The 25,595-nt window shown below is 37.9% G+C and overlaps 1 protein-coding gene across 4 annotated transcripts in view; it reads left to right on the forward strand.

Annotated features, from left to right (window-relative positions):
* LOC108425233 (unconventional myosin-XVIIIb) overlaps window positions 1-25,595 on the forward strand; it is a 61,297-nt gene that overhangs the window by 33,248 nt on the left and 2,454 nt on the right. For 3 of the 4 annotated variants that reach the window (XM_017693757.2, XM_017693756.2, XM_017693759.2), the window contains 14 exons: window positions 190-314; window positions 2,109-2,263; window positions 2,452-2,575; window positions 4,122-4,322; window positions 5,999-6,109; window positions 7,700-7,804; window positions 14,701-14,862; window positions 15,892-16,005; window positions 16,112-16,228; window positions 16,318-16,401; window positions 17,086-17,223; window positions 17,797-17,982; window positions 20,801-20,934; window positions 22,112-22,153. In XM_017693757.2, coding sequence (XP_017549246.1) covers window positions 190-314; window positions 2,109-2,263; window positions 2,452-2,575; window positions 4,122-4,322; window positions 5,999-6,109; window positions 7,700-7,804; window positions 14,701-14,862; window positions 15,892-16,005; window positions 16,112-16,228; window positions 16,318-16,401; window positions 17,086-17,223; window positions 17,797-17,982; window positions 20,801-20,934; window positions 22,112-22,153 — 1,798 coding nt within the window. The remainder of the gene's footprint in view (window positions 1-189; window positions 315-2,108; window positions 2,264-2,451; window positions 2,576-4,121; window positions 4,323-5,998; window positions 6,110-7,699; window positions 7,805-14,700; window positions 14,863-15,891; window positions 16,006-16,111; window positions 16,229-16,317; window positions 16,402-17,085; window positions 17,224-17,796; window positions 17,983-20,800; window positions 20,935-22,111; window positions 22,154-25,595) is intronic. The other variant, XM_017693758.2, reaches the window with a different exon arrangement.

Raw genomic sequence — 25,595 nt, forward strand, 5'->3', positions numbered from 1 at the left:
AAAAGTATAAAAGCCAAATAATGGACCTTGCCTCTTAAATGTGTTCATAGATTTGAAATTTGTATACTGAGGATTGCAGGGATTGTAATACAAAGTCTAAACTGTTTTGGGATTATTTGTCTCATATTTGTTTGTGAAGCCCAATAATGTCTTTAATATATGTGTATATGTGTTTTTGTATGTGTTCAGACAGCGAGATCCACCTGCAATTGGAGTGCGCGCAGACGGAGGTGGAGTTTTTGCGCAGACGCCTGAGACAAACTGAGGAGAGGCTGGAGACTGAGAAAGGGGCACGAGAACATTTAGACAACAAGGTATTAAAAAGCACAAACATAGTCATTGACTCTCTACACACTGCTACTCTAGTGTTCCCCATCAATACTTTATGCCAGCTTTTTTATCCAAAGTGCTGTATATCCATTTGTAACCATTACTGGTAAAGTGGAGAACATTTTTTTGAAAGGAATAGTAGCTGGCATTGTAAGGAAAAACATTTTGCATTTTGTCTAATACATGTGGTATTACTCATATTGTAGCACTGATATTTCAGTAATACCTGCTACATAACTTTGATAAAACCACTGAAAAGAGGGGTCACAATGAGAGACTGCATGATCAAATAGTGCAACAACACAAGAAAAACATTTCTCAACATAAAACAGCAAAGAACTTTTGCTTTTCATCATCTATGGTACATAATATCATTAATATTTGAAATTCTTTTTGGAAGTCATGTCCTCCAGGCTAAAGACCACTTAGCTTGTAATCAGTGCACACATCAAAAGCCAGTAATCATGATGGTATAGGGGTGCATTAGTGCACATGGCATGGGTGATATGCACATCTGTGAAGGAACCATTAATGCCGAATGATATATACAGGTTTTGGCAACATATGCTGCCATCCAGTCGTTGTCTTTTTCAGGGAAGGCCTTGCTTATTTCAGCAGGGCAATGCCAAAATGCAATCTGCAACAGCATTAAAACTCTTTTATATTAAGAGTCTGGGCGCAGAACTGGCATGCTTGTAGTCCAGACCGATCATCCACTGAAAACATTTGGTGCATTATGAAATGAAAATTATGACAAAAGAGACACAGAACCGTTGAGCAGCTGAAATCCTACCATATATCAAACAAAAATGGGAAAACATTTCACTTTCAGAACTACATTGAGGTCTCCTCAGGTCTCCTCAGTTCCCAAACACTTACAAGGTGTTGTTAAAAGAAGAGGTGCTGAAACACAGTGGTAAACATGACGTCCCAGCTTTTTTGGAATGTTTTGTTGGCATCAAAATTGAAATGGGCATATATTTTTCAAGAAACAATAACATTTCTCAATGTTTTTTCAAATATCAAATTTTCATGTGTTGTCCAGTAATACAACCCCATTTCCAAATAAGCTAGGACACTGTGTAGAATGTAAATAAAAATAAAATGCAATCATATGCAAATCGTGTAAACATAAGGAAAATACTACAAGTATTACTGGACTAAATCTGTTGTGACAACTCAGATGGCACCAGATGCCATATATCATGATATATATATATATATATATATTTTTTTTTTTTTTTAACAAACACACCTTTGTATCTGTTAAATTCTCTTTTGTTTTTCTTAACCCTAACATTTACTCTAATCCTAACCCTAACTGTTCTGTTGTATGTCAAGCCTTTAAAAACTGTCACTTCATTTCACTAAGCATACTACCTCAAGAATCTTTACTATGGATTATGCTCTCATCACTACCTCCTCTGTCAGTTGCATATATTTGGAACCTTTGCTAAGGTTTTTTTTTTTTTTTTTTTGATATTTCTTTTTGCAACACTAACATCACATGGGTCACATTACACTACAGTGTGTACATTTATTGCCCCTCAACAAACAGAAGCCAACATTTTTCTTTCCACATTTGTATTTTCACACTGTGCATCTGACTGATACGTGTCCTGCATGTTCTGTTCTTTTTTCTTGTTGATTTCACACACAGGAAAAAGGAAAATTTTATAGAGAAAAAAAGTTAGATTCCTTATCTACTGCTACCTGTGGGTGGCGCCTTAACACTGTACAGACTTTTTGAGAGTGTCTCTCTCACTCCCTTGCTGCAGGTCCTAGAGCTGCAGGCCCAGCTCGACCAGTCCAAGCGCTCTGTGACAGAGTTGAAGCGCCACTGCAGACGTGTGACCTCTGACCTGCAAGATGCCCGTGTGCTGACCGACAGCCTGCAGGCACGTGCCCACGAGCTGGACAGGAAGCAGAGAAGGTCTGTCGCTTCACCTTAACCGAAATGTCACATTAGCATAGAAGTGATTACCATTCATTATGGCACTCCTCTAATATACATTTGCCCCTTTCTCCTTCTCCTGTGTGTGGATGACTTTGTGTGTGGATCTGTACATCTGCATGGGTGCATGTGTTTATGTATGCATGCACGTTTGTTTGTGAATACAGATTTGACAGCGAGCTGACCCATGCTCTAGAGGAGGCAGAAAGCGAGAGAGAGCAGAAGGAAAAGGCCATTCAGGAGTGCACAGCTCTTGGGGGCGAGATTTTCTCTCTGCGCCGCATGCTGAAGGTAATGGCTCAGGGTTACGCCTCAGCCGTATCTAGTAACACCCATGTACTTGCCGTGCCTTTGTTGCAAAATGTGGCCAGAAGCAAAGATTTAAAGATTTAAACAGTGGAAAATGAGATGGAATGTGTTATCACCGGTAACATGGCTGTAAATTGGTGGCTGACATAAGCAAAGTCTGTGATTTTGTGAATTGCCTCCTCAATTTAGGAGGGGCCTGCTGAAATTTAATGTTGTGCACTTATCCACAAACATAATTATGTTTCAGAGGAAGGACAGTGTTGGAGTAGTAATCAATTACAAGTAATCCATTACAACCAACATTACAACCAACATAGTTTAAACATAGTTTAAAAGTTCAGTCAATTCTGAATTATGAAACTAGCCTCTGGAAACGGTCCATAATCAGCTGCTTTGATATAAAATCATAAAAAAATAAACTGGATAGCTCACAATCTGGCCTGTTATGTGACTCAGAAGCATGGAGATTTTTATCACACAGTGATAAATGTTCAGTCAGTTCAACATAAAAAACATCTACATTTGGTGACTCAAATAACAATATATGAATGTAAAACAATATATTGAAACAAAGAATACTCTAAATCAGTGACGTTGTAGCTGTTCTGCTGCATTTTTGTCTGTAAGCATCCACAATCTAGCTGATTAAATGAATAAATAAAATAAATACAAAAATTATGGTGGTTTCCATAATTGTTTTCCATGCAAGTTTTGTTATTCCAATGATGCACACAAATCTACTTTAGTGTCAATATCGGCATTAACTATATCAACCTAGAGATAAACAGCACAAGAGGAACTGAACTCTTTTCCATCAGACCTGTTTGAAAACACAATTCAGTGAAGCATTTAAGAAGTGAACATTAAATATCTCCAAAAACGAGATAATGGAAGTTTAGAAAAATTACATGCAAATATATACAGACACTTAGCCACAGCTGAAAGATTATAACAGGAATATTCAAAATACGTACAATAGTAATAATGCTGTAATGTATAGCATGCAATAATACAAGCCCTTTGGGCATACTCACCAAAAATGATCTTTATCCTAGTTAAACATAAACTATGTCTGCTTAACATGTAATCTTTCAACATGAGTTCTCACAAATAGATTTAAAGTTAGAACTTCAACTCTATCATCAGGCAATGTTATGTTAGCCATGTTGACTAAACCTGATGCCTGATGCAGAGAATGTGTGATCATTTGTTTTAAAGCAGTGTGTTAATTTTGCCTGCCAATGGACACTCGATTATCATGATTTTTTCTTCTTTTTTGCTCATGGTAACTAGTAGGGTGCTGTGCTATACCTATAATAGACAAAATGCTCCTGCTTCAGATGAAGAAAAGTAAGGTGGTCTACAAGTTATAATATAGAGGCTGTTGTAGTATGTCACACAAAAATGACCCTTTTAAAGAGAGAATAACTGCACATCAAGAATGAAGCTAAGCATGCCCACACAGTATCTTATGAAATTAGCATTAGCATTGTGTGAAGCATGGACTTGAAAATGTTTGTATGTACAGGAGAGTCAGGAGGAGGTGGCCCACCTGCAGCAGCAGAAGGAGGAGCTGTGTGCACAGATTCGCGACCTGAGTGTGCCTCTGAACCTCAGCTCTGACTCTGTTCCTGAGCTGAAGAAGCAGCTGCGTGAGCTTGAAAGCAGGGAAAAGGAACGGACCCAGGAGATTGCTAAAATGACAGCCAAAATCCAGCAGCAGGAACAGGTAGAGCTGCTGAACATCAGCTATATCTACAGACATGGCTGGACAGAATTCTTTGAAAAAGTATTGACAGCTGAATACTTATTACAAAGTCCTACGTTAAGTAAACCATTAAAATACATAAAAAGTCTCTTATTAAGAATGCATTTAGAATACATCATAAAGTCTTAGAAGAGGGCATTCACCTGACATTGTATTGGTCAGCTGATTTGGAGAGTGACAGGGCTTCTGAACATGTAGCCACGCCTGCTATGAGGTGAGAGCTGTGACCTGCCATGACCTGAACAGAGAGGATTGTACTGGCAGGTCCAATGTTATGGGCAATGTTTGTCATGTTTATTAATGTAAATATGCTTAGGGTACTACTTCAGGTCTAACTGAGTAAGGTAGCAATAGGATTCCTGCTTTGCACCCCACCAAGAGGCTCTCACAATAAGATGTGACAATAAATGTAACATAAATGTATGTAACATAAATGTAACATAAAATGTAACATAAAATGTAACATAAAACTTATCATCATGCCATGACTTTTTAAACAACAAAAAAATATCATCTCGAATATGAAGAACAGTCAAATTTTTCATGTGGTCAAGCATGTAGTTGGTTTCAATATTGCTTCAAAAGTGTTTTGTTGCCATCTTGTTGCAGTGTTCAGATAATAGTCTTACTTCGATTACCAGTATGGCTAGCCAAGTTAGCCCTAGAGCAGTATTTCTCAACCCTGGTTCTGGAGGCCCACTGCCCTGAACCTTTTAGTGCTTTACCTAATCCCAGCACACCTGCTCCAACTACTCAGCTCATTTACAGCAAATTATTGAGTTAAGGTGGCTGTGGTAAGTCAGGTAAAGTATTGTGCAGGACTGTGGGGCTCCAGGACCAGGATCAAGAAATATTGCTCCACATGACACTGATGGGCTTGTTAGCGCTAGCTGCTACAAACCTGAAAGGTGGTACAGCTTCATTCAACACTTAAGTTTATGTTCTTCAGTGCACAAAATAACAGCTACATCATTTGACACAGGAAACAGAAAAGGGAAACAAGTAACATTAACGCATATAAAAACATGACAAATGTTGCTCAAAATGTCAGATATGCCAGTATCTTAAGTTTTTAAGCCTGTGAAAATGTGAAAATATGCCAAAATGTTTTTATTTGCACTTGCAGCATTAGACATTTTGCTACTTAACATTTTGCTTGAAGATTTTATTATTTTATTTGAAACTTTTGGCAAGCAATTACTTCTATACATTTACATACTGTAACAACATGACATAAATAACTCTAGATTTCTAAATGTTAACCTCAACTTTAAAGAGAGGTAGAGAATTTTTCCACCTCTTCCTCTTTTGTGGAAGAGAAATCAGAAATTCTCCCAAATCTGCCTTTTATGGTAAAAAAAAAACGGCTGCTTACATTAATAAGCCATTCTGCTGAATTGCAGGCAAGCTCTATCGCGTCCTGCAGTGCGAGTCTGATAACAAATCTAAAAACAGCAACAGTAAGTAGAGCTTTATGCTGCGCTTTGACACTTAATGGAGTTACTAAGCTAAAAGGTTTTGTGGATGGATATAAGCTGGCGGCCAAGATGAGCTGCCTGCTGGGGTTTATGAGGTTGTTCTCTGCGGCTGACTCGAACAGGATGACTCAGTGCCCTTCTCTCTCATTTCCCCCCAAGATGCATCTGCGCTTTGAGATGGAGATGGAGAGAATGAAGCAGATCCATCAGAAGGAGCTGGAGGACAAGGAAGAGGAGCTGGAAGATGTGCAGAAGTCTTCACAGAGACGAGTGAGCAGCAAGGAGGGAGAGCAGGGGATGAGAGGAATAAAGTGCAGGGGAAGAAATTTGTGTCTCAGTGTGTACATTTTCAGGACATAAATGCCCTGACTGTGTACAGTGTTGTGCAAAAGTGATACCCCCTTCATGCACTTAATTTCCACTCAAAATTTACTAACTGTTTTTTAGAAACCATATTGCTGTTGTCAGAACAATGCCTTGTATCTCCATTTTTGTCAATTTTCAGTTTTTGACATAATTTGAAAATACCTGTTGCCCTATACATTGTGTATACATTTTTTGATGAACAGACCAACAGAATTGGCCCAGAATTACATGGAAAAAATTCTGGTTCCATTCACTTACATTAAAAGTGAAGTATGTTTTTTCCTTCGCCTATAAAGTTACCATTTTGGAGATACAAGGTTTTGATCCGACAGCAGCGATATGTTTAACTGAAAATTACACAAAGGTAACAACAACTAAAAATACTGTCAAATGTTTCAGTACTCAGTGTCATGCTTTGTCTTCATTAGCTTCCTTTCTTCTCAAGAGACATGTCACCCTTGGTAATACTTTCAAGATTCTCCACTGTTGCACTGTTTTTCAAAGAACTTTGCAGGGAAATATTTCTGTGCTTCCTGCAAACAATTTCAAAGTTCAGTCTTAAAAGTTGGTCACAATATTTTCTTGTCACAATTCAATGGATTCCCAATTACACATTTAGACCTATTTAGTCCATAAAACCTTACTCCACATCTCAGCTGTCCAGTTTTCCTGTTTTACACTCTTAAAAAGGGTTCTTTAGGAATGGCAATGGTTCTATATTATGATCTATATTATATACTATGATCACTCACAGAACCATTTGCATGCTTAAAGGGTTCTTTGCACCATGAAATAGAAATAGTGGAAAATGTTTACAAGCTTGACATGATAACAGTAGCTGAACCCTTTCGGGTGCTATATAGAACCCTTTGTATGTCAGTCAGTTAAGACAATGAAAATGAAATGTAAAAAACAATTCCATAATAACCTTTTCCAGTTATTATACACACACATGCAAATACACATTTTGAAATTAAATGAACTGATATGAGAAGTGCCATTGTAAATAAGCAATTGAATTACCATTTGGAATTTACATTTGAATTAGAAAAAAGTCCAGAATATGTCATCATACTCCATGTTTCATTGCTTAGGTGACAAAAACATATCCCTTTGGTTATTGAAGTTACAGGTCAAGGTTAGTGCTAGGCTTAGAATATTTATGCTACATATGTGTAGCTATACAGTCATATGTGAAAGTTTAGGCACCCCTAATCAAATTAAATGTTTTGTTGATTTCCTAAGTGAAAATTTGGACACATTGTCTGCAAAGAACACACATCTGCTATCATTGCACACTTCCTTTTTTTGCTAATTTAAACATACTAGGGGAAAAAATAAAACATAAATGCCCATATTTCAACTGCCTTTATGTAATATACAGTATAGATCTAAGAATATTAATATTGTCACAATATATTGGGGGAAATATAGGTATAGCATATGACTGTATGTCCTGACAAGGTATTAAAATAAGTGCATGTTTTTGTTCAGCTCAGACAGTTGGAAATGCAGCTGGAACAAGAGTATGAGGAAAAGCAGATGGTGGTGCATGAAAAGCATGACTTGGAAGGACTGATCGCCACACTGTGTGAACAGGTAATGCAAGATACACACTGAACTATTTCTGTGCATTGTACAAATGTGCAAAAGTCTCTGGGTCCCCTTCCCACCTCTTTAAAATGAATTAATTATGTCAGCTATATGTGAAAATTCAGTCTCAGCCTATTTATTTTGCAAGTGTTGAATTTAGCTATGAAACTAATTACTTAGAAATGTAAAACTGTGCACCAAAGCAACCTTTTTAGTCTAGCACGCTTAAAAGGCTCCCTATTCCCTGCCACCTAGAGTGCAAGGATAGTCAGTTCAACCATTCCCCCTTCTCGTACATGGTGCACACACATGCACAGGTTGTGTGAGCCATAGTTATTAAGAACGAAGCAAAGGTCATTTATGTTCAACCACTGTGTGATCGAACACAGAGTTATGGCCACTGTGGTGCTTATCACTGTGTGTTAACCTGTCATTGTGTTGCATGTTCCCATAACAGAGCTGTATAGATTGCAGCTGACCAGACTTTTCCTCTGGCTTGATTCTGCACCATTCACAATGCAATATCCTCTCTATTCCTTATTACTTTGTTATTTTCCTCCAGCATCTAACAGTCCATTACTCCCCTGCCATTTTATTGGCCTGCATTTTATCATTACCAGCCAGTCCAGTGTATTCTGGAAACATTATCTAGGGACTTGCTCTCTCTGGTCTATGATTGAAATAAAGTGTACTGGCCCCAGTGAGCAGAATAATAAAAGTTGACACAGTAGAAGAATGCCCGTAAGGCTTAAAATATTTAACTACAAATTCATACGCGTTGTCACTACATATTTAAAGTTTCCTCTCTTTTTGCTCAATAAAAAGTAAAAAAATGGTACATTTATTCCACACTGGCACTCTGAATCATAGTAGCTTATAATAGGAGCAGCACCCAATCATGCACAACAGGATTCAGTGACCTTCGTGTGTTTTCAAAGGCTGTGGATAATGGAAAGTGACATCGCTGTGTATCATTGGCCTTCCTTTGGCCAGCCCAGTTGAAGGTGAAGTGTCTCTGTGTGGCAGAGAGAGTGCAGCTATAGATTTGTATCTCAGGAGCAAATGTTCTCTGTAAGATGACTAGACAGACAGTTTTCGATGAGGCATGTAATATAAAGCAAAACCAGTCCAGAACCGAATTGCTCACACATCAAGCCATTCCCAAAGCTGTGACGTCTGGGCACTGAGGATTCATTCTGTTTAGCGCAAGCAGGGCGATGTTTATGTTACCTCATGTCCTTATATCAATTACTATTAGCTGCTGCCTGAGGCAGCATCTTCAGAGGCCCCAAAGAGGATAATTTTTCTGTACTGCTTAGATTCAAAGATAGAATGATACTATACCAGAGTGATAAGTAGGCTATAAAAGCTAGGCTTGGATGATTTGATATAATCATCACAGTGTAGAGGTGGCCAATATATTGATTCATCTGGTACACCAGTTAAATATTTTTGTGTGTGTTTTGTCAATCTGGGTGCTATGCCCCAAATAAATGCAGATAACGCAGCATATGGCCATACTAACGTTAGCATGTAGCTGAGGGGCTGATTCAGGGAAGTTTCAGTTAGATTTCAAAAGAAAATGAAAACACATCAGACTCTTGATCACCTTCCACTGACTAGTGTGTTGGATCTTAAGAACAAAGTAGTCCACTTAGTTTTTCGAGGCAGCAGCTATAAAAGGATAGCCAGTCTTTTGGGATCAGTCTTTGCCACTCTTCTGCCGCATGAGAAGCTGCCTAACCCTATGTTCACATCATAGATACACACATGTAGGTTTTGCATTGTTTGCTGTTCTCAATCTGTGGTGATACATCTATGCTTCTGCCATGTTGGAGTGGTCAATGAAAACAAATTCATGTGTATTGAGATATGATACGTTTTCATGACTAAATTGGCTGTAACTTCCTTATTAGTTTACTGATTTTAAACAAATGTTTTTTTTAATCATCAGACATTTATGGATGTTGCTGAATACTACATTTAATTTACAAGGTGCTATAGGCTATTTGTAAACACATCAGTTTCCAAGAATTAGTTAAAAGGAACTGTCAAAATAGGAAGTAAGTTTGTTCATAACAGCCATAATGAGTGTCTGAGTGTAGTACTATTAAGATTCACATTGCTGTATTTATCCTGTGCTTAGTAATGGGATCCCTGTGAGCAACAAGACAGCAGATCAAATAAAATTCACATGTTTACAATCTAGATTAAAAAACTTACCCTTCCAAAAGTCCCTAAACATTAATGTTAAATTATTTGTTAAAAATGTTTTATTTGCACAAATATATACAAGATGTGAAGTGTATGGACTACGTTTTTTCCAAGGAGATGCCAAGGAGACTTCTTTATGTTGAAAGCTTACTTTCTGGAATGCTAAAAAAATATAAAAAATACTAGGTAACTAGGTTGCAAGACATTTTGTCTGTTACTTGTATTTCTGTTTCATAAATGGGAGAGGGTGTGCTGTTTAGGTAACTGTTGGAGTAGCAACTGTAATTTATTTGGTCTGCACCTGGTGTTAATGGCAATTGAATTTAGCACAAGCTCAGTCAGAAACAGTCACACATTAGCAATCCCAGCAGTGTGTGAATTACATCAAAGCTTCATGTACATGCAAGTGTATGACATAGAAAACCCTAAAACAAAAATTGAACTGCTAATCTAATGTGAATTGTTGCATATGGAATAAGGTATGGATGTAGCTACAACCCTGGAAATGTCCTAAGAATATTACACATGTTCTGTTAATGTTTTCAGCGGGACGTTTTTCGTTCCCAGACTGTACTTCCGGCACATTCTCTAAAAACATCATCATGTAACATGAGTGGCCCTGACAGCATCCTCAGAACATCTTTACAATGTTGCAGTTAAAATGCTATGTCTTAGTTACTATGTAACCTTGTAGGAACATTATTTAAAATGCTAAACATCCTTAAAACATTTTTTGAAAATGAGACTAATGTTTTCTTCAAACATTATTAAAACTTGTAGGTAACGATAGCCAAAGTTATAATGTATAAAGTATAATTACAGTTCACATCAGGTTAGGATACCCTGTATGGATAATACAATTAAAAAAGCTTAGTACAAAACCAAAGAAAAGACACATCTGTGCTTTACCGACCACATGGCAATATCTTTACATGAACATGACCCAGTCACTACATTTCTGTCTTTTAATAATCCTGTCCATCCTATGGGTTCTGTGTTTTTTAACTAGTGTAAATTTGGACTGTACCTTTCTTTAACTGCTACTCTGTAATTATACTAAATGCAGTCCGGCCTAAGCCTGACTAAAGATGGCAGCATCATTGATGTGCCTGACTGAACCCAACACGGCATCTATGTATGTAATTCAAACACCTGCATCAGACTATGCCACGGTTAGAATCTTGTGTAGGAAACAAGCTTTGAACCAGCTGTACTGGATAGCAAGAATGTAATATTTTCCAAATTCCAACAGTATTTGATTGTCAGAGGCAAGACTTTACAGGACACACATATGACACAAATTTAACAAAACTGAAATTGGCTTCTTATTAGATTTTCCCATTCCACTTTAAATCGTGTAGGAGATACATTCAGGAGCCTACACAGGTTCCAAATTTGGTGCTATTTGCTGCTGCAAATAAGGTGGAAACGAATAAATTCAGACATGAAAATTTAGCACCGTTTTTCTCACAGAGCGAGTTTTAGAAAGCAATACAGACATCGGTTTATCTATACCTTGTTTAGTTTTGTTTTTACTATTTTGCTCAGCAAAAAATGACCAGTTTACTTAAATTGTATATCGTGTTTCTGATTAAAAAACATCTCAGAATAACAAGCCACATTTAACCTACAAAAATGCTTATGCATCTGTAATGGTTTTATTTGATAAAATGCAAAACTTTGATACTACATATATACAAACCCAATTCCAATGAAGTTGGGAAATTGTGTAAAGCATAAATAAAAACAGAATACGATAATTTGCAAATCCTTTTCAATCTATATTCAATTGCAAATATTCACTCATTTTGAATTTGATGCCTGCAACATGTTCCAAAGAAGTTGGGACAGGGGCATGTTTACTACTGTATTACATCACCTTTCCAACAACACTCAATAAGTGTTTGGTAACTGAGGACACTAATTGTTGAAGCTTTGTAGGTGGAATTCTTTCCCATTCTTGCTTGATGTACAACTTCAGTTGCTTAACAGTCCGGGGTCTCCGTTGTCGTATTTTGCGCTTCATAATGTGGCACACATTTTCAATGGGAGACAGGTCTGGACTGCAGGCAGGCCAGTCTAGTACCCACACTCTTTTACTACAAAGCCACGCTGTTGTAACACGTGCAGAATGTGGCTTGGCATTGTCTTGCTGAAATAAGCAGGGAAGTCGCTGAAAAAGACGTTGCTTGGATGGCAACATATGTTGCTCCAAAACCTGTATGTACCTTTCAGCATTAATGGTGCCTTCACAGATGTGCAAGTTACCCATGCCATGGGCACTAACACACCCCCATACCATCAAAGATGCTGGCTTTTGAACTTTGTGCTGATAACAATCCAGACAGTCCTTTTCCTCTGTGGCCCAGAGGACACGACGTCCATGGTTTCCAAAAACAATCTGAAATGTGGACTCGTCAGACCACAGGACACTTTTCCACTTTGCAGTCCATCTCAGATGAATTTGGGCCCAGAGAAGCCGGCGGCGTTACTGGGTGTTGCTGATATGTGATATGTGTGATATAACGTGTTGCAGGCAACCAATTCAAAATGAGTGAATATTTGCAAAAAACAATAGTTTATCTGTTTGAACATTATATGTCTTGTCTTTGTAGTGTATTCAATTGAATATAGGTTGAAAAGGATTTGCAAATAAGATGCATTTATTGTCATTGCACAGTGTACAACTAAATTGAGCAGCAATCCAACGGCACTTCCTACATACAAAACAATTTTAACAGAAGGCTAAAATATTTAAACATAAGGATAAAATATATAAAGTGCAGATTTAAGGAAAAAAGAAAAAAAAAACAGTATCAAAAATCTTAAATATAAAGAAAAAGGACTATAAAACTATATATTCTAAAACAGACAATAGACAGGTGAGGTAGCAGTTCCACATTCCTTGGACAGCTTTTATATATATATATATATATATATATATATATATATATATATATATATATATATATATATATACATACATATACACACATACATTCACCGGCAACTTTATAAGGTACACCATGCTAGTAAGAGGTTGGACCCCCTTTTGCCTTCAGGACTGCCTTAATTCTTCGTGCCATCCTTTCAACAAGGTGTTGGAAACATTCCTCAGAGATTTTGGTGGTTATTTGAGTTACTGTTGCCTTTCTATCATCTCGAACCAGTCTGCCCATTCTCCTCTGACCTCTCACACCAACAAGGTATTTTCGTCCAGACAACTGCCACTCACTGGATATTTTCTCTTTTTCAGACAATTCTCTGTAAGCCCTAGGGATGGTTGTGTGTGAAAATCCCAGTAGATCAGCAGTTTCTGAAATACTCAGACCAGCCTGTCTGACACCAACAACCATGCCACGTGCAAAGTCAATTAAATCACCTTTCCTCCCAATTGTCATGCTCAGTTTGCGCTCAGTTTGCAAGGTGTCTTGACCACCTCTACATGCCTAAATGCATTGAGTTGTGGCCATGTGATTGGCTGATTATCTATTTGTGTTAACAAGCAACTGAACAGGTGTACCTAATAAAGTAAGTGGCCGGTGAGTGTATATGTGCATATATATATATATATATATATATATATATATATATATATATATATATATATATATATATATATATATATATACATACATACACACACACTCACACACAGTGTCTGACAACTTGGCACTTAATTGCATGTTAAGTGCAAGTTCTTCTGTACAATGCAGAAGAAGCCATTCAAGGATTGATCATAATACCAAAAACATTTATTTAGTAAAAAATTTATTTAGGTTTTTTTTGTTGTTGCTATGTTTCAAGTTGGTGCTGTATTGTTGGCTGAAGCGTGAAATATATTAAGTTAGCATGACTGAGTCATAGGCATAAAACTGCTTAAGTAGTAATATAAAGGGTCCTGTAAAGACATTAGTGGGGCCGTTACAGGTCCCAATGCGACTGCCCACCTGTGGTGCTAATAGTCACACCACTAGATATAAGTAACCGTTATTAAAGTTGTATAATTCCAAGTACATACCTGAGAGTTTGAGGTGGAATGAAACTACTTAACACTGTGTGGCCACATTATAAAATGCAGATATAATTAGTCCTATAGACTACTGAGTTTTCCTTGTAATGATTGCGTCTTTTTTTCTAATTTTAACAATAATAACACCTACTAGGGCCTGACCAGTATTAAAAATTTTTGGTCAATAGCAGGTTCAAAGGACAAAACTAATATCTGCCAATAACATTAAATTTTATGTTTAAGGTTGTTATTTTATACCTCAGTATTTTATTTTTAGTTATGTTAGGTACGACTGGTATGATCATTTAGATTGATATGATTCTCAATTGTCACCTGTGAACTGTGGAGACCATCAATGAACATGACTGTTTCAATATAATGAGGAGATCATGAGTTTGAGTGTCAGTGTTGGCATGATCAAAAACAAAAGACACTAATTATCTGATCAATATTGGTGATGTTTTTCTCAGATACTGATAAAACCAGGGGTTGGTCAATATTACTGGCCAACTTATACATCAATCAGATATCAGGTATATGAATCTATTGTCTGCCAGAATGTTTATAAAGCAGTATCTGAAAAATTAATAGACCTATCATCCCTACCCTAGCTCGGACGTTAGTGGTTTGTCTGTACTATCTATCCCTCTCTTTCTCTCTGTCTCTCATGTCTCAGGTGGGCCACAGAGACTTTGACGTGGAGAAGCGACTCCGGCGGGACCTCAAGCGGACCCATGCTCTGCTCAGCGATGCGCAGCTGCTACTGTCCAGTATGGAGCAACCTGGGCAGGGCCAGGCCCCAGGCACCAAAGAGCAGCTGGAGAAACTGCACTGCCAGGTAGCTTCCAGTCAGCCTCCACACCACCACTCGCGCCGCTAATGGAGCTACAGTTGCCCTCTGCAGTACAATTATTCAGTGCTTGTGTGTAGAGCCTCTGGTCAAAAAAAAAAAAGAACTCTGCAAGTTTGGCACGCTCTGTGTTTTCTCATTCATGTCCTGAGAAGATAACTGGCCAGTAGAAGATATTTCTCAAGTTCCTCAAATAATTTTTCTGTCAGATGGGGCTTTACTGCTAGTCTGGTACAAACTGTTCTGAGTTTTATTAGTTTTCACCTTGCTCTGTTTTTTGATTACACTATTGTTGCAGCCAAGAGCTATTTCTTTTTCCCAGGGTCTGGACATTTATCTCTAATATTGTCTATGCTATTGCCTTAATAACTATCTGTAAGCTAACATCTTCAGAAAGTATTATAAGAGTCAAAGATATAAATGAAAATGAAAAAGACTAAAGAGTGAAAAAAGACTTCAGCAGAGTTCTTGTGAAAGGAATGGAAAAGGCCTTCACTTTATTGAGTCTCAAAACATCCCTTTTTATTGCCCTCTGGGGTGATGAGGTAACCTCCCCTCCCCTTTTACAAAATTCCATACCATTTTATCCCCCATCATATTTAAACTTTACATCTTTTTGGTAACCCTTAAAACCAAATGCATATGATGTATTTTCTTTTAAAAACACATTCTGGTCTAGCCCATACCAACCCATGTCATCTAGTACAGCTCCCTTCTGTGAATTCAGTTCACCACAGTCAAAAATTCCAATGCATACAATCCATAGTCTGCTCCCCTATATAACCTTTTTAGGAGGGCTCCAAATTCTCTAGTCAGCCAATATTTAGTTTATTGATCAGGGAATGTTTATTCAGTCTTTTCTATCGTGTGTGTGTGTGTGTGTGCAAACACTGAGGTTTATATATATATATATATATATATTTGAGTAATATATATGTTAGCTGAATACTGGTTGTTACTGTTGCTTTTGCTACCATTATTTCTGTGGAGCTGTTATTGATTCTGTGTGTGTACTAGCTGGAGGACAGTGAGGCGCGGCGTCTGGAAGCTGAAAGTATTCAGAAGACTCTTGCCATGGAGCTGGAGAATGCTCAGATGGAGCTGGAGAGCATCTGCAAACACAAGAGCCTGGTAAGAAGATGTCAACATACAACTAATGTCCAGGGATTGTAACAGCACAGAGGCACAAAGCATAGTATGTTGTCTTTTTGATTTACAGCCTTCTCTCGTCTCTCAGGTGGATGAACAGTTGTCTCAGCTGCAGTACGAGAAGACTGATCTGCTGAAAAGGCTGGAGGAAGACCAGGAGGACCTCAATGAGCTCATGAAGAAACACAAAGCCCTGATTGCTCAGGTGAATACACAGTGCTCATGCAGTGTGTTTTTGACCTGAGGGGATATCTGGAAGCTTTCTTAGCAGCTAATGTAGGTTTGTATTTGCAGTCTTCCAGTGACATCACTCAGATCCGGGAGCTGCAGGCAGAGTTGCAAGAACTGAAGAAGGAAAGACAAAGTCTTCAGGAGCAGGTAAGGGTCCATAAAGAGGTCAATTTCAAAATACAAATATGTTCATGCACAGTTGGGATGGGCAGTGTGATTATATAGTATTGTTATTGTGGTAGACTTTGTAATATGCTTTTCTGGGTTTGTCGAGTGTTATTAGATTTAGATTAATCAGAGAGAGTCTGTAAACAATAACAACCAGCGTATAGTAACAAGTAGCAAGCTGATCAAATGTCTGCACACAATGTTAATATCTTATATTTTATTAGTTTACTTTTGGTAATTGTTGGATTTTTTTTCTTTCTGTTGCCTTTTTAAGTAATTTTGCAAATGTTGAATAAAAAGAAACACTGTTATAATACTTTCTCACAGGTTTTTTTAATGTGGCTATACTTTTTCATTTGGAGCGTTTTGTCCATTCCAGCTAATTTACAAACTTCAAAAAACTTCATATTGTGATACACATTGTGTATCATGAAAACGTCTTGAAATGTCTTGATGTTATATTTTTGCCTTAGTGCAGTTTATTGTAAAATAGGAAGATGAACATAAGACTGACATATTGAACACCTACCCACACCTACTCAGCAGTTCATCATAAGTAAACATCATTAGACATACTCCAATATATCCAGAAAACTACTGTATGCTTGGAAATCCAAATGTTATCTCCTTATTTCTCCCACTGTTCGGTTGTCCTCCCCTCAGCTGCAGTTAAGTGTAGCACGTGTGCAGTTTCTGGAGTCTTCCACTGTGGCACGCAGCATTGTGAGCAAGCAGGAGGCACGTGTCTGCGACCTGGAGAACAAGCTTGAATTCCAAAGAGGGCAGGTCAAGAGGTTTGAGGTCAGTATGAGCACAAAAAAATCCAAACCTGCCCTTCTTACATTTCACTGGATATTAAGTTATACCTATCTATTTTAAAAGAAAGATCTACCATATAGGTATACTTTTGTAGGTTTACACTTGCAGCCTGTTGCCCATTCATTGCTGCACAATTGATAAGCCAGCTTTATATAATGTTTTAGTTAGATTAATTACTTAAAAAAGAAATTCTGTTCCTGAAGGAAAGTGAGTATGGTCTTTTTAAGTGATATTGAGGTATGGGGATCTTTATCGTTAAGGTTCAGTATAGTGTATATCAGTGGTTCCCCAGCCCGGTTAGCCTGCATCTGTAGCCTGCAGTTTTTTGTTTTTCTTTTGCTTTCCTCAGCTTTAAAGGTTTGATTATTTGTGCTGAGTTAAATCAGGTTTGCACGATGGAGTTACTCTACAACTGAGGTTTGGTGACAGTAGTCTGTACTTACAACATGTTCATAACAGATTCTTTTCTAGCTGTCTTACTGTGTGTGTGTGTGTGTGTGTGTGTGTGTGTGTGTGTGTGTGTGTGTGTGTGTGTGTGTGTGTGTGTGTGTGTAGGTGTTAGTGCTGCGTCTGAGGGATAGTGTGGTGAGGCTAGGTGAGGAGCTGGAGCAGTCAGCTCAGGCTGAGGCCAGAGAGAGAGAGAACTCCCAATACTACCAACAGAGACTGGCAGACATGAAGCTGGAGATGGAGGATCTGAGCCTCAGAGAGCAGGAGAGCAGCCGCCGCCGTGTAGAGCTGGTAATCCAAACACACATAAGCACATAAGTTTAGTAGACTGAATAAAAAAATATATTACTACAAAATATTCTTTTGCAGCTTAATTCACGTCTCTGAATTTTTCTAATTTTGTCAAAACAAACTCATCAAATGTAAAATAAATAAAATATATCAATAAATTAGAACTTGGCCTCATGTTCTGAAGGGAAGATTGACAGCAATTAGGGGATATACAATACAGCTGTACATTAATAATAGTGGATTAAAGTGTTTTACTTGTGTTGTTTATGGAGCATAAAATGGCTTAAGTTACTGATTAAAAGTCTTCACCTGTGTGTTTTAGATATGCTAATATGTTCATCTCTGCCCATCCAAGTCAAATCAACACAATTTAATAATCTTAATTTTTGATAATTTGATTAAATAAAAAATTGTAAGCATAGTAGAAGATTGAATTCACCCTTTGCAAAATTCTCGCCTTACTTATTATTACCACGTCCATCAAACCTTTAGTTCAGGCCTCCTGGTATCATCTGTAAATATGTGCTAAAGATCAGTATCACAAAAGAAATTAGTAGCACACAGAATATTTGAAACATTTTTTATTTTACAGTTTATTCAAATATATGGATATAGACAAATATGTTTGAGCACTGCTAGAATATGCACGTAGGCCTATTTAAAGCAGATAGATGTCAAATCAGGGAAGTCATTTAACCATTCAACTTAAAAAAGTAGGTTTTCGTGTCTCATAAATAGGAGATTTTAGTGGCAGAGGCTCCCACTTCAGATAAGCTAATGGTATAGTTAACACTGGAGCAGTGAATGTGAATATGCTGAAGTCATTTTTTGTCATCTTAAAATTAAACAAGTTTAATACATGCCAGTTCTCATTCCAAACAGGTCATATTTAAAAACCAAGCTGCAAAAACAGCCTGCTTTTTTGTGATGTCATGAAAACTAACACATTTACATAAATACACCTTTTCAATCAGCAAAAGTATAAATAAGCCATCACAGGGCAGATAGAAAGACAGACATATACATTCACTCACACAATCACACCTAGGGGCAATTTAGCATGCCCCCTATGATCTGACTGCATGTCTTTGGAAAGGACCCTGGTTTTCCCACCAGGACACGAATCCAGGCCCTTCTTGCTGTGAGGCGACAGCGCTACCCACTGCACCTATAATACAGTATCTCACAAAAGTGAGTACACCACTCACATTTCTGCAAATATTTTGTTATATCTTTTCATGGGACAACACTATAGAAATGAAACTTGGAAAAAACTTAAAGTAGGCAGTGTACAGCTTGCATACACACATACACACAGGGAGCTGGGCTGTTAAATGTTAAAAATGAGTTTTGGGTACAATTTGGTTATGCTGGCTGTTGGATATTCAACATGGCATCTCATGGCAAAGACCTCTCTGAGGATGTGAGAAATAGACTTGTTGCTCTTCACAAAGATGGCCTAGGCTATAGGAAGATTGTTAACACCCTGAAACTGAGCCATAGCACAGTGGTGAAGGTCATACAGTGGTTTTCTAGGACAGGGTCCACTCAGAACAGGCCTTGCCAGGGTCGATCAAAGAAGTTGAGTCCACATGTTCATATCCAGAGAGAGAGAGAGAGAGAGAAAGAGAGAAAGAGAGAGAGAGAGAGAGAGAGAGAGAGATAAATAGATAGATATAGATATAAGAAAAGAAATATCTGGCATCCAGCCTAAGCTATAAAAGGCTCATTCCAAAATATGAAACAGTCCTGGTAAGGAGACATTCACTTACTGTTGCATTCAAATATCCCTTTTACTTTGAACTGTTAGGCACAAGTGCCCTTAAGACAAATGTATGCATATCCTCATGTCACTTGGTACATTTTACCTTTTCTAGCGTGCTTGAGAGTGGGGCATATTATTGCAGGGAAGAAAATATTGAAAGCCTTGAGAACAACTGTAAATATTCATAATTTAACATGAGGAAGAAGGCGCTCAGACACCTGCCTGCGTGTAATATAATTTGACCTCTGTGCTGAGGGTGGAAGGAGATTCAATATTATGAATATTAGCTACACCAGTATCGATGCTTACTGCATGCATAAACAGTGGGAAGCATTTCTTCCAAGTGCTAACATACTGAGAGTGTTTATATACACACATGTGCACAAGTACACACACACACATTCTGAAGCACTCCAGGTTATTGGTCGTGAAAGGGAGGGGACACTGGAGATGTGGTTGTCATGGAGATGAGAGGAGTGGAATGGGATTTGTTGTATCAATAACCTCGAGGAGACAATAGGAATTAATCATAAGCAGACAGTGGTTGGCCAATACAGGAGAGCCAGGCCTGGAGATTGCACAAAGAAAATGGCAAAATGAATCATTAAATCAATCATTGCCTTCTCTCTTCCACTGTAATTATGGTGATTGAGAAAAGCCATAAGCAAGGCTTATTTACTAAACTAATAAACAAGTTGTTTATGTGTTGAACAGAGATGCAAAAATATTTTTGAAACTGTAGATTAGAAAATTTAGGTATGTTTCAATAATGAATAAATGACATTGTCATGATTAAATGTAGAGCTATTGAAATACAAAAAACAAGTAAAATTAAAATTCAGACTGTTTTGATCTCTGTGCAGTCTGCTGATTTGTTTTTCTTTTAAACAATATTGTGTTCAATTGCCATTTATTTTTCTTTGCTTTTTTATTTTCTTTCATATTTTTTGTTTTCTTTATGCTTTTTTATGCTTCTTCCCTGGTTCACTTCACATTCACGTTCAGAATATCACTTGCTTTCTGGGATTTTGATCTGGTCTTATCTTTGCCCAGGAAATGCAAGTGGAGGAGCTTAGTGCAGTGCGGCAGACTCTGCAAGCTGATCTGGAGACATCAATCCGACGTATCGCTGATCTACAGGCTGCCTTGGAGGAGGTTGAGTCGAGTGATGAAAGTGACACTGAAAGGTATGCCCTTTCTTGAGGAGTTGCTGCAGACAATTGATTGAAAAAGTGAAATGGAGGCAAGGTTCTTTATTAATCAGAAGTGTTAATGAATTAAAAAGAATATGTTAGTAGGATCCTTTTTGCTCTACTCAGTCCCACAGGCAGCCATTAGGAAAAATATAGGCTCATGTTGGACTGCTCCTTTGCCTGAGGTTTGAAAAATTTTACTTGGTTGAAACCGCCATGTTCAGTTGCTCCGGTTTTACTTCACTTGTGAAGACATTTTCCACTCTCCAAATTATCAAGACACAGTTTGTCACAGTGGTTTTGTAACAGCAAATCCTTTTTCCTTCTTATAGCATGCATGAGAATTTGTGCAGGCTAAAGAAGTAGCGGAACTCTTGAAGAAGGGCCTCCGCATATGAAAATACTAGGGCTGTCAAACGATTAATCACATCATGTTGTGCAGTTAATCACGAATAATATGCTGAAATTTGACCTTAAACAAAGATTGTTTCCCATTTGAAAAGACGCTCACTCTGTTATACCTATATGAAACAAGTTTTATCAGAAAGGATTTATTACTTTCAGTAATTTAGTTACATTGTTTTTGGTGCTAATGTTAAAGGAATTACTGATATTGACACATCAGTGATGTGTTTTGCTTACATAAGACTTAGCATCATTCTTTGGTAAAACAGAAATGTACTGCAAAAGTTTGAAATAACTATCAAAGAAAGTTGCTATTTGGTTAAAAGCTGTTTTTGGATGAGATTTGGATCACAGTCATAGCAACAGCATGCGAGCAGCTGGATTTAGCCTGGATCTAAAGGTGGTTTGAAGGGTCAAACTAGGAAAGTGTGTTAACTGAAAAAAAAATTAATTGAGTTAACAGATTATTAATCTGAAGTTTGATGTCACTAAAAATCCAATCAATTAATTTAAAAAGGAAATTGAGATTTGCTTGTTTATTACCTACTTCTTAACCAAGTTGGTGCTATAATTTGTAAGCTAATGTTTTAAGGTATATTATCACAGCCCTGCCTGCACTGCTAGGTTCATGTATCACATTCTTTTGATTCCTTGTTTTGGTCAGGAGAAACCAAAATCTCATTTTGCTATGCTTCTCCTCAGGCTTGTCTGATTCTCACAGTCTCCCCCTGCTTACTCACTGTCGCTATTATTTTTTGTTATACAGTGTACAGACTGCTGTGGAGTCCTTCTCTAGAAAGAGAGATGTGTAAGCACTTTTGCCCTTGCCCTTCCTGCTGCCCTTTTGTCAACCTGTTCTGCCTTGTGTGCGCCCCCACCCCCATCCCCCCCTCCATGTTCTGTGTACGGGTATGATGCCATGAATGTGGGCTCAGAGATACAGACGCTTGGGTTGCATAACATGGATTAATTTCATCTGAAAGTCTGCGGTGCTTGGCTGAAACTATGCTATATCCGACAGCAGCAGACAGTGTGTCTCCACGGATATGAGTGTGCAGTGTTCCTTACTTACAGAACTCTATTATAGAAGACTTAATGAGGAGAACCTCTTTTTCTGTCACTTGACATAATGACAGTACATTTTTAAGTCTCTTTGGGCAGCACTCTCTTTAAAAATCTTAGCATGACTACTTTGGCCTCAGTTTTCCCAAAGCACTGGAGTGTTAACATGAAGAAATTAGCAGACATTTTTCCTCAAGATGTGCAGAAAAAGATAGCGAAATGATACACTGAAGTCTCATCTTGTGCAACTTGAATGCTATCTGAAGAGCAATACCTGAAAACAAAAGTAGTGAGTGTGAACAGTAAAAACAGCATTAAAGAGAAGCTGATACAGTCGGCAAACTGTGAATCCTTGGGAATTATCTTGATTTCTCTATGGATGGCTCCTAGAATGTGAGCTGATCTGCATCAAGCCATTGTAATTACTAAAACTGTCAATTTAATAAACACAAAACCTTTTGCAGTGCCTTCTTAACTGGCACTAACCTCAAGCAAATACTTTCATTCACTGTCTTGCACAGTAGAGGTATTTTGACCATTTCCTCTATTAAATGCAGTTCATGCATACAGTATCTCACAAAAGTGAGTACACCCCTCACATTTCTGCAAATATTTTATTATATCTTTATATAATAAACAACACTATAGAAATGAAACTTGGATGTTACTTAAAGTAGTCAGTGTACAGCTTCTATAGCAGTATAGATTTACTGTACTCTGAAAATAACTCAACACATAGCCATTCATGTCTAAACAACACAAGTGAGTACACCTCACAGTGAACATGTCCAAATTGTGCTCCAAGTGTCAATATTTTGTGTGACCACCATTATTACCTACCACTGCCTTAACCCTCTTGGGCATGGAATTCACCAGAGCTGCAAAGGTTGCTACTGGAATCCTCGTCCACTCCTCCTCGTCCGCCTCCTTCAGCTTGAGGATGCCCCAAAGGTGCTCAATTGGGTTTAGGTCTGGAGATATACTTGGCCAGTCCATCACCTTTGCCTTCAGCAAGACAGTTGTCATCTTGGAGGTGTGTTTGGGGTTGTTATCGAGTTAGAAAACTGCCATGTGGTGCAATTTCTGAAGGGACAGGATCATGCTCTGCTTCAGAATGTCACAGTACATGTTGAAATTCATATTTCCCTCAATGAACTGCAGCTCCTCAGTGCTCGCAGCACTCATGCAGCTCCAGATCATGATGCTACCACCACCATGCTTGACTGTAGGCAAGAGACAGTTGTCTTGGTACTCCTCACCAGGGTGCCATCACACATGCTGGACAATCTGAGCCAAACAGATTTATCTTGGTCTCGTCAGACTACAGGACATGGTTCCAGTAATCCATATGGCTCTGACTTGCCGTTTTAAAATATGGAAATTCTTTAATGCTATTTTGGATCATTGTCATGTTGCATGACCCAAACTCTTTTAAGTTTTAGGGATGCACAGCGAATATTTGCTCCCACAGCACCACACACACAAACAAAATCTCCTCAGGTAACACTGTACATAAAGCTCTAAGTGTTAGCTTTAATAAAACTACCAGCATTAAAACTACAAAGCTGAAGTTAGCTTCTTATTTGACAGCTTTTTGTTAAGATTTTCCTGCTATACATTAAATGGTGCAACAGCTACATTTTGGCGCCTAAGGCTCCGTACATTAAACTCTATGGTAGGATATTCTGATCACTTCAATCTCATTAAAAAAAAAAAACAATACCAGCATCAAAATTAAAAAGCTGAACTTTGCTTATTCTCCAGCTTCTTTTCAAATTTTCCTGTTCCATCTTAAGTGGTGCAGCACTTACATTCTGGTGTTTGAGGCACCGGAAGGGAGAGCTGTTGAATGGTAGTTTCAAGTTAATATTTTCTCTGCTATTATAAATTGAATTAAATGAAGTATTCAGCAACATATATCCCACTTAATAACAGTATACTATGTCTTGACAAACTGTTTTCAAACTGAAAGCTGAAAATGTCTGTTAGTAATGTTAGCTGAGGTAACTTATCATTAACATGTGTCTGTTTTCCTAAAAGATTGACTGTCTTTCTCTGAGTAAAGTTCAAGCCACATGTAATTTACTGAGGCTTTGTTTTAACTTTAATTTAACGTAGCAGTGGCAAATTGTGGAGTAGCATGGTGTGATGCACTTAGAATTGAACAGCACTTGGTGGAGCACTGGCGCAGGTGTGCATACCCCCACTGAAAATAAGCAGTTTTGCATGCCCACAATGTAAAGGTATGTACTTGTAGAATAGCGGATATCAGCATCTGCCAGTACATCCATGTAAACTATCGGATATCAGCTTCAGCCCAGATTTCCATGTTGGTGCATCCCTAGATATAACTATTTTTTTATCAGAATTGCTTAGCTTTCTAGCACTCTGGTCTCTGACGCAGCAAGGCAATCCCACACCATTTTTCTCCCTCCACCATGCTTCATATTTGGGAAGAGGTTTCAATGTACTTTTTCCTCACAAACATGATAATGTATACAGTTAAACTTTTTATGCTACGTATGGCTCATCGTTCATGAAAATAGTGCTGTGGAATGAGGGAGTCTTCAGCAAATTTGAGATGTTACCTTTTTTGCTTTCCTCCACAGTGACATTATATGCTTTCAGCTCACTCTTAGTGTCTTTCTCATTTCTCAATCTACAAACAACTGCAAGGCAGAGTACTGTTGTTGTGTATGTGTGATTCTATAGAAAGCTCTTGCATTGTGAGCATCCACTAAAGGAAGAGTAGCTAATGGTGCCAAATCTCTTCATTATCCAGTTATTAATCCCAACTCCTGGTTCATTTATCTTTTCCATCAGTGACCTTGATTGTTTCGACTACTTGATCAATAATGAAATACTGGGTGCCGTTTGTTGATTAAGGCTTTCCTTTTTATTAGAAAAGATCAGGTCATATTTTAGAAGCCTGTCATGCAGAACATTCACAAACATGTTCCTCAACTATGTGGACTTATCATATATAATCCAACTGCTATAAAACAATAAAATGACAGTGGTAATCTACATTGCTTTTGAAAAACTTGGCCCTGCTTGGATAAATGAATATAGCTCATGGGTGCAATTTCATGCACATGCTAAAACCATGATTGTATAATTGCATTATTTGAATGCTAAGTACCATAAAATGTATGTTTGAGCACTGTTTATTCATCCTCTTGTTTCAC

The sequence above is a fragment of the Pygocentrus nattereri genome, chromosome 18 (assembly GCF_015220715.1).
Source record: "Pygocentrus nattereri isolate fPygNat1 chromosome 18, fPygNat1.pri, whole genome shotgun sequence".
Lineage (NCBI taxonomy): Eukaryota > Metazoa > Chordata > Actinopteri > Characiformes > Serrasalmidae > Pygocentrus > Pygocentrus nattereri.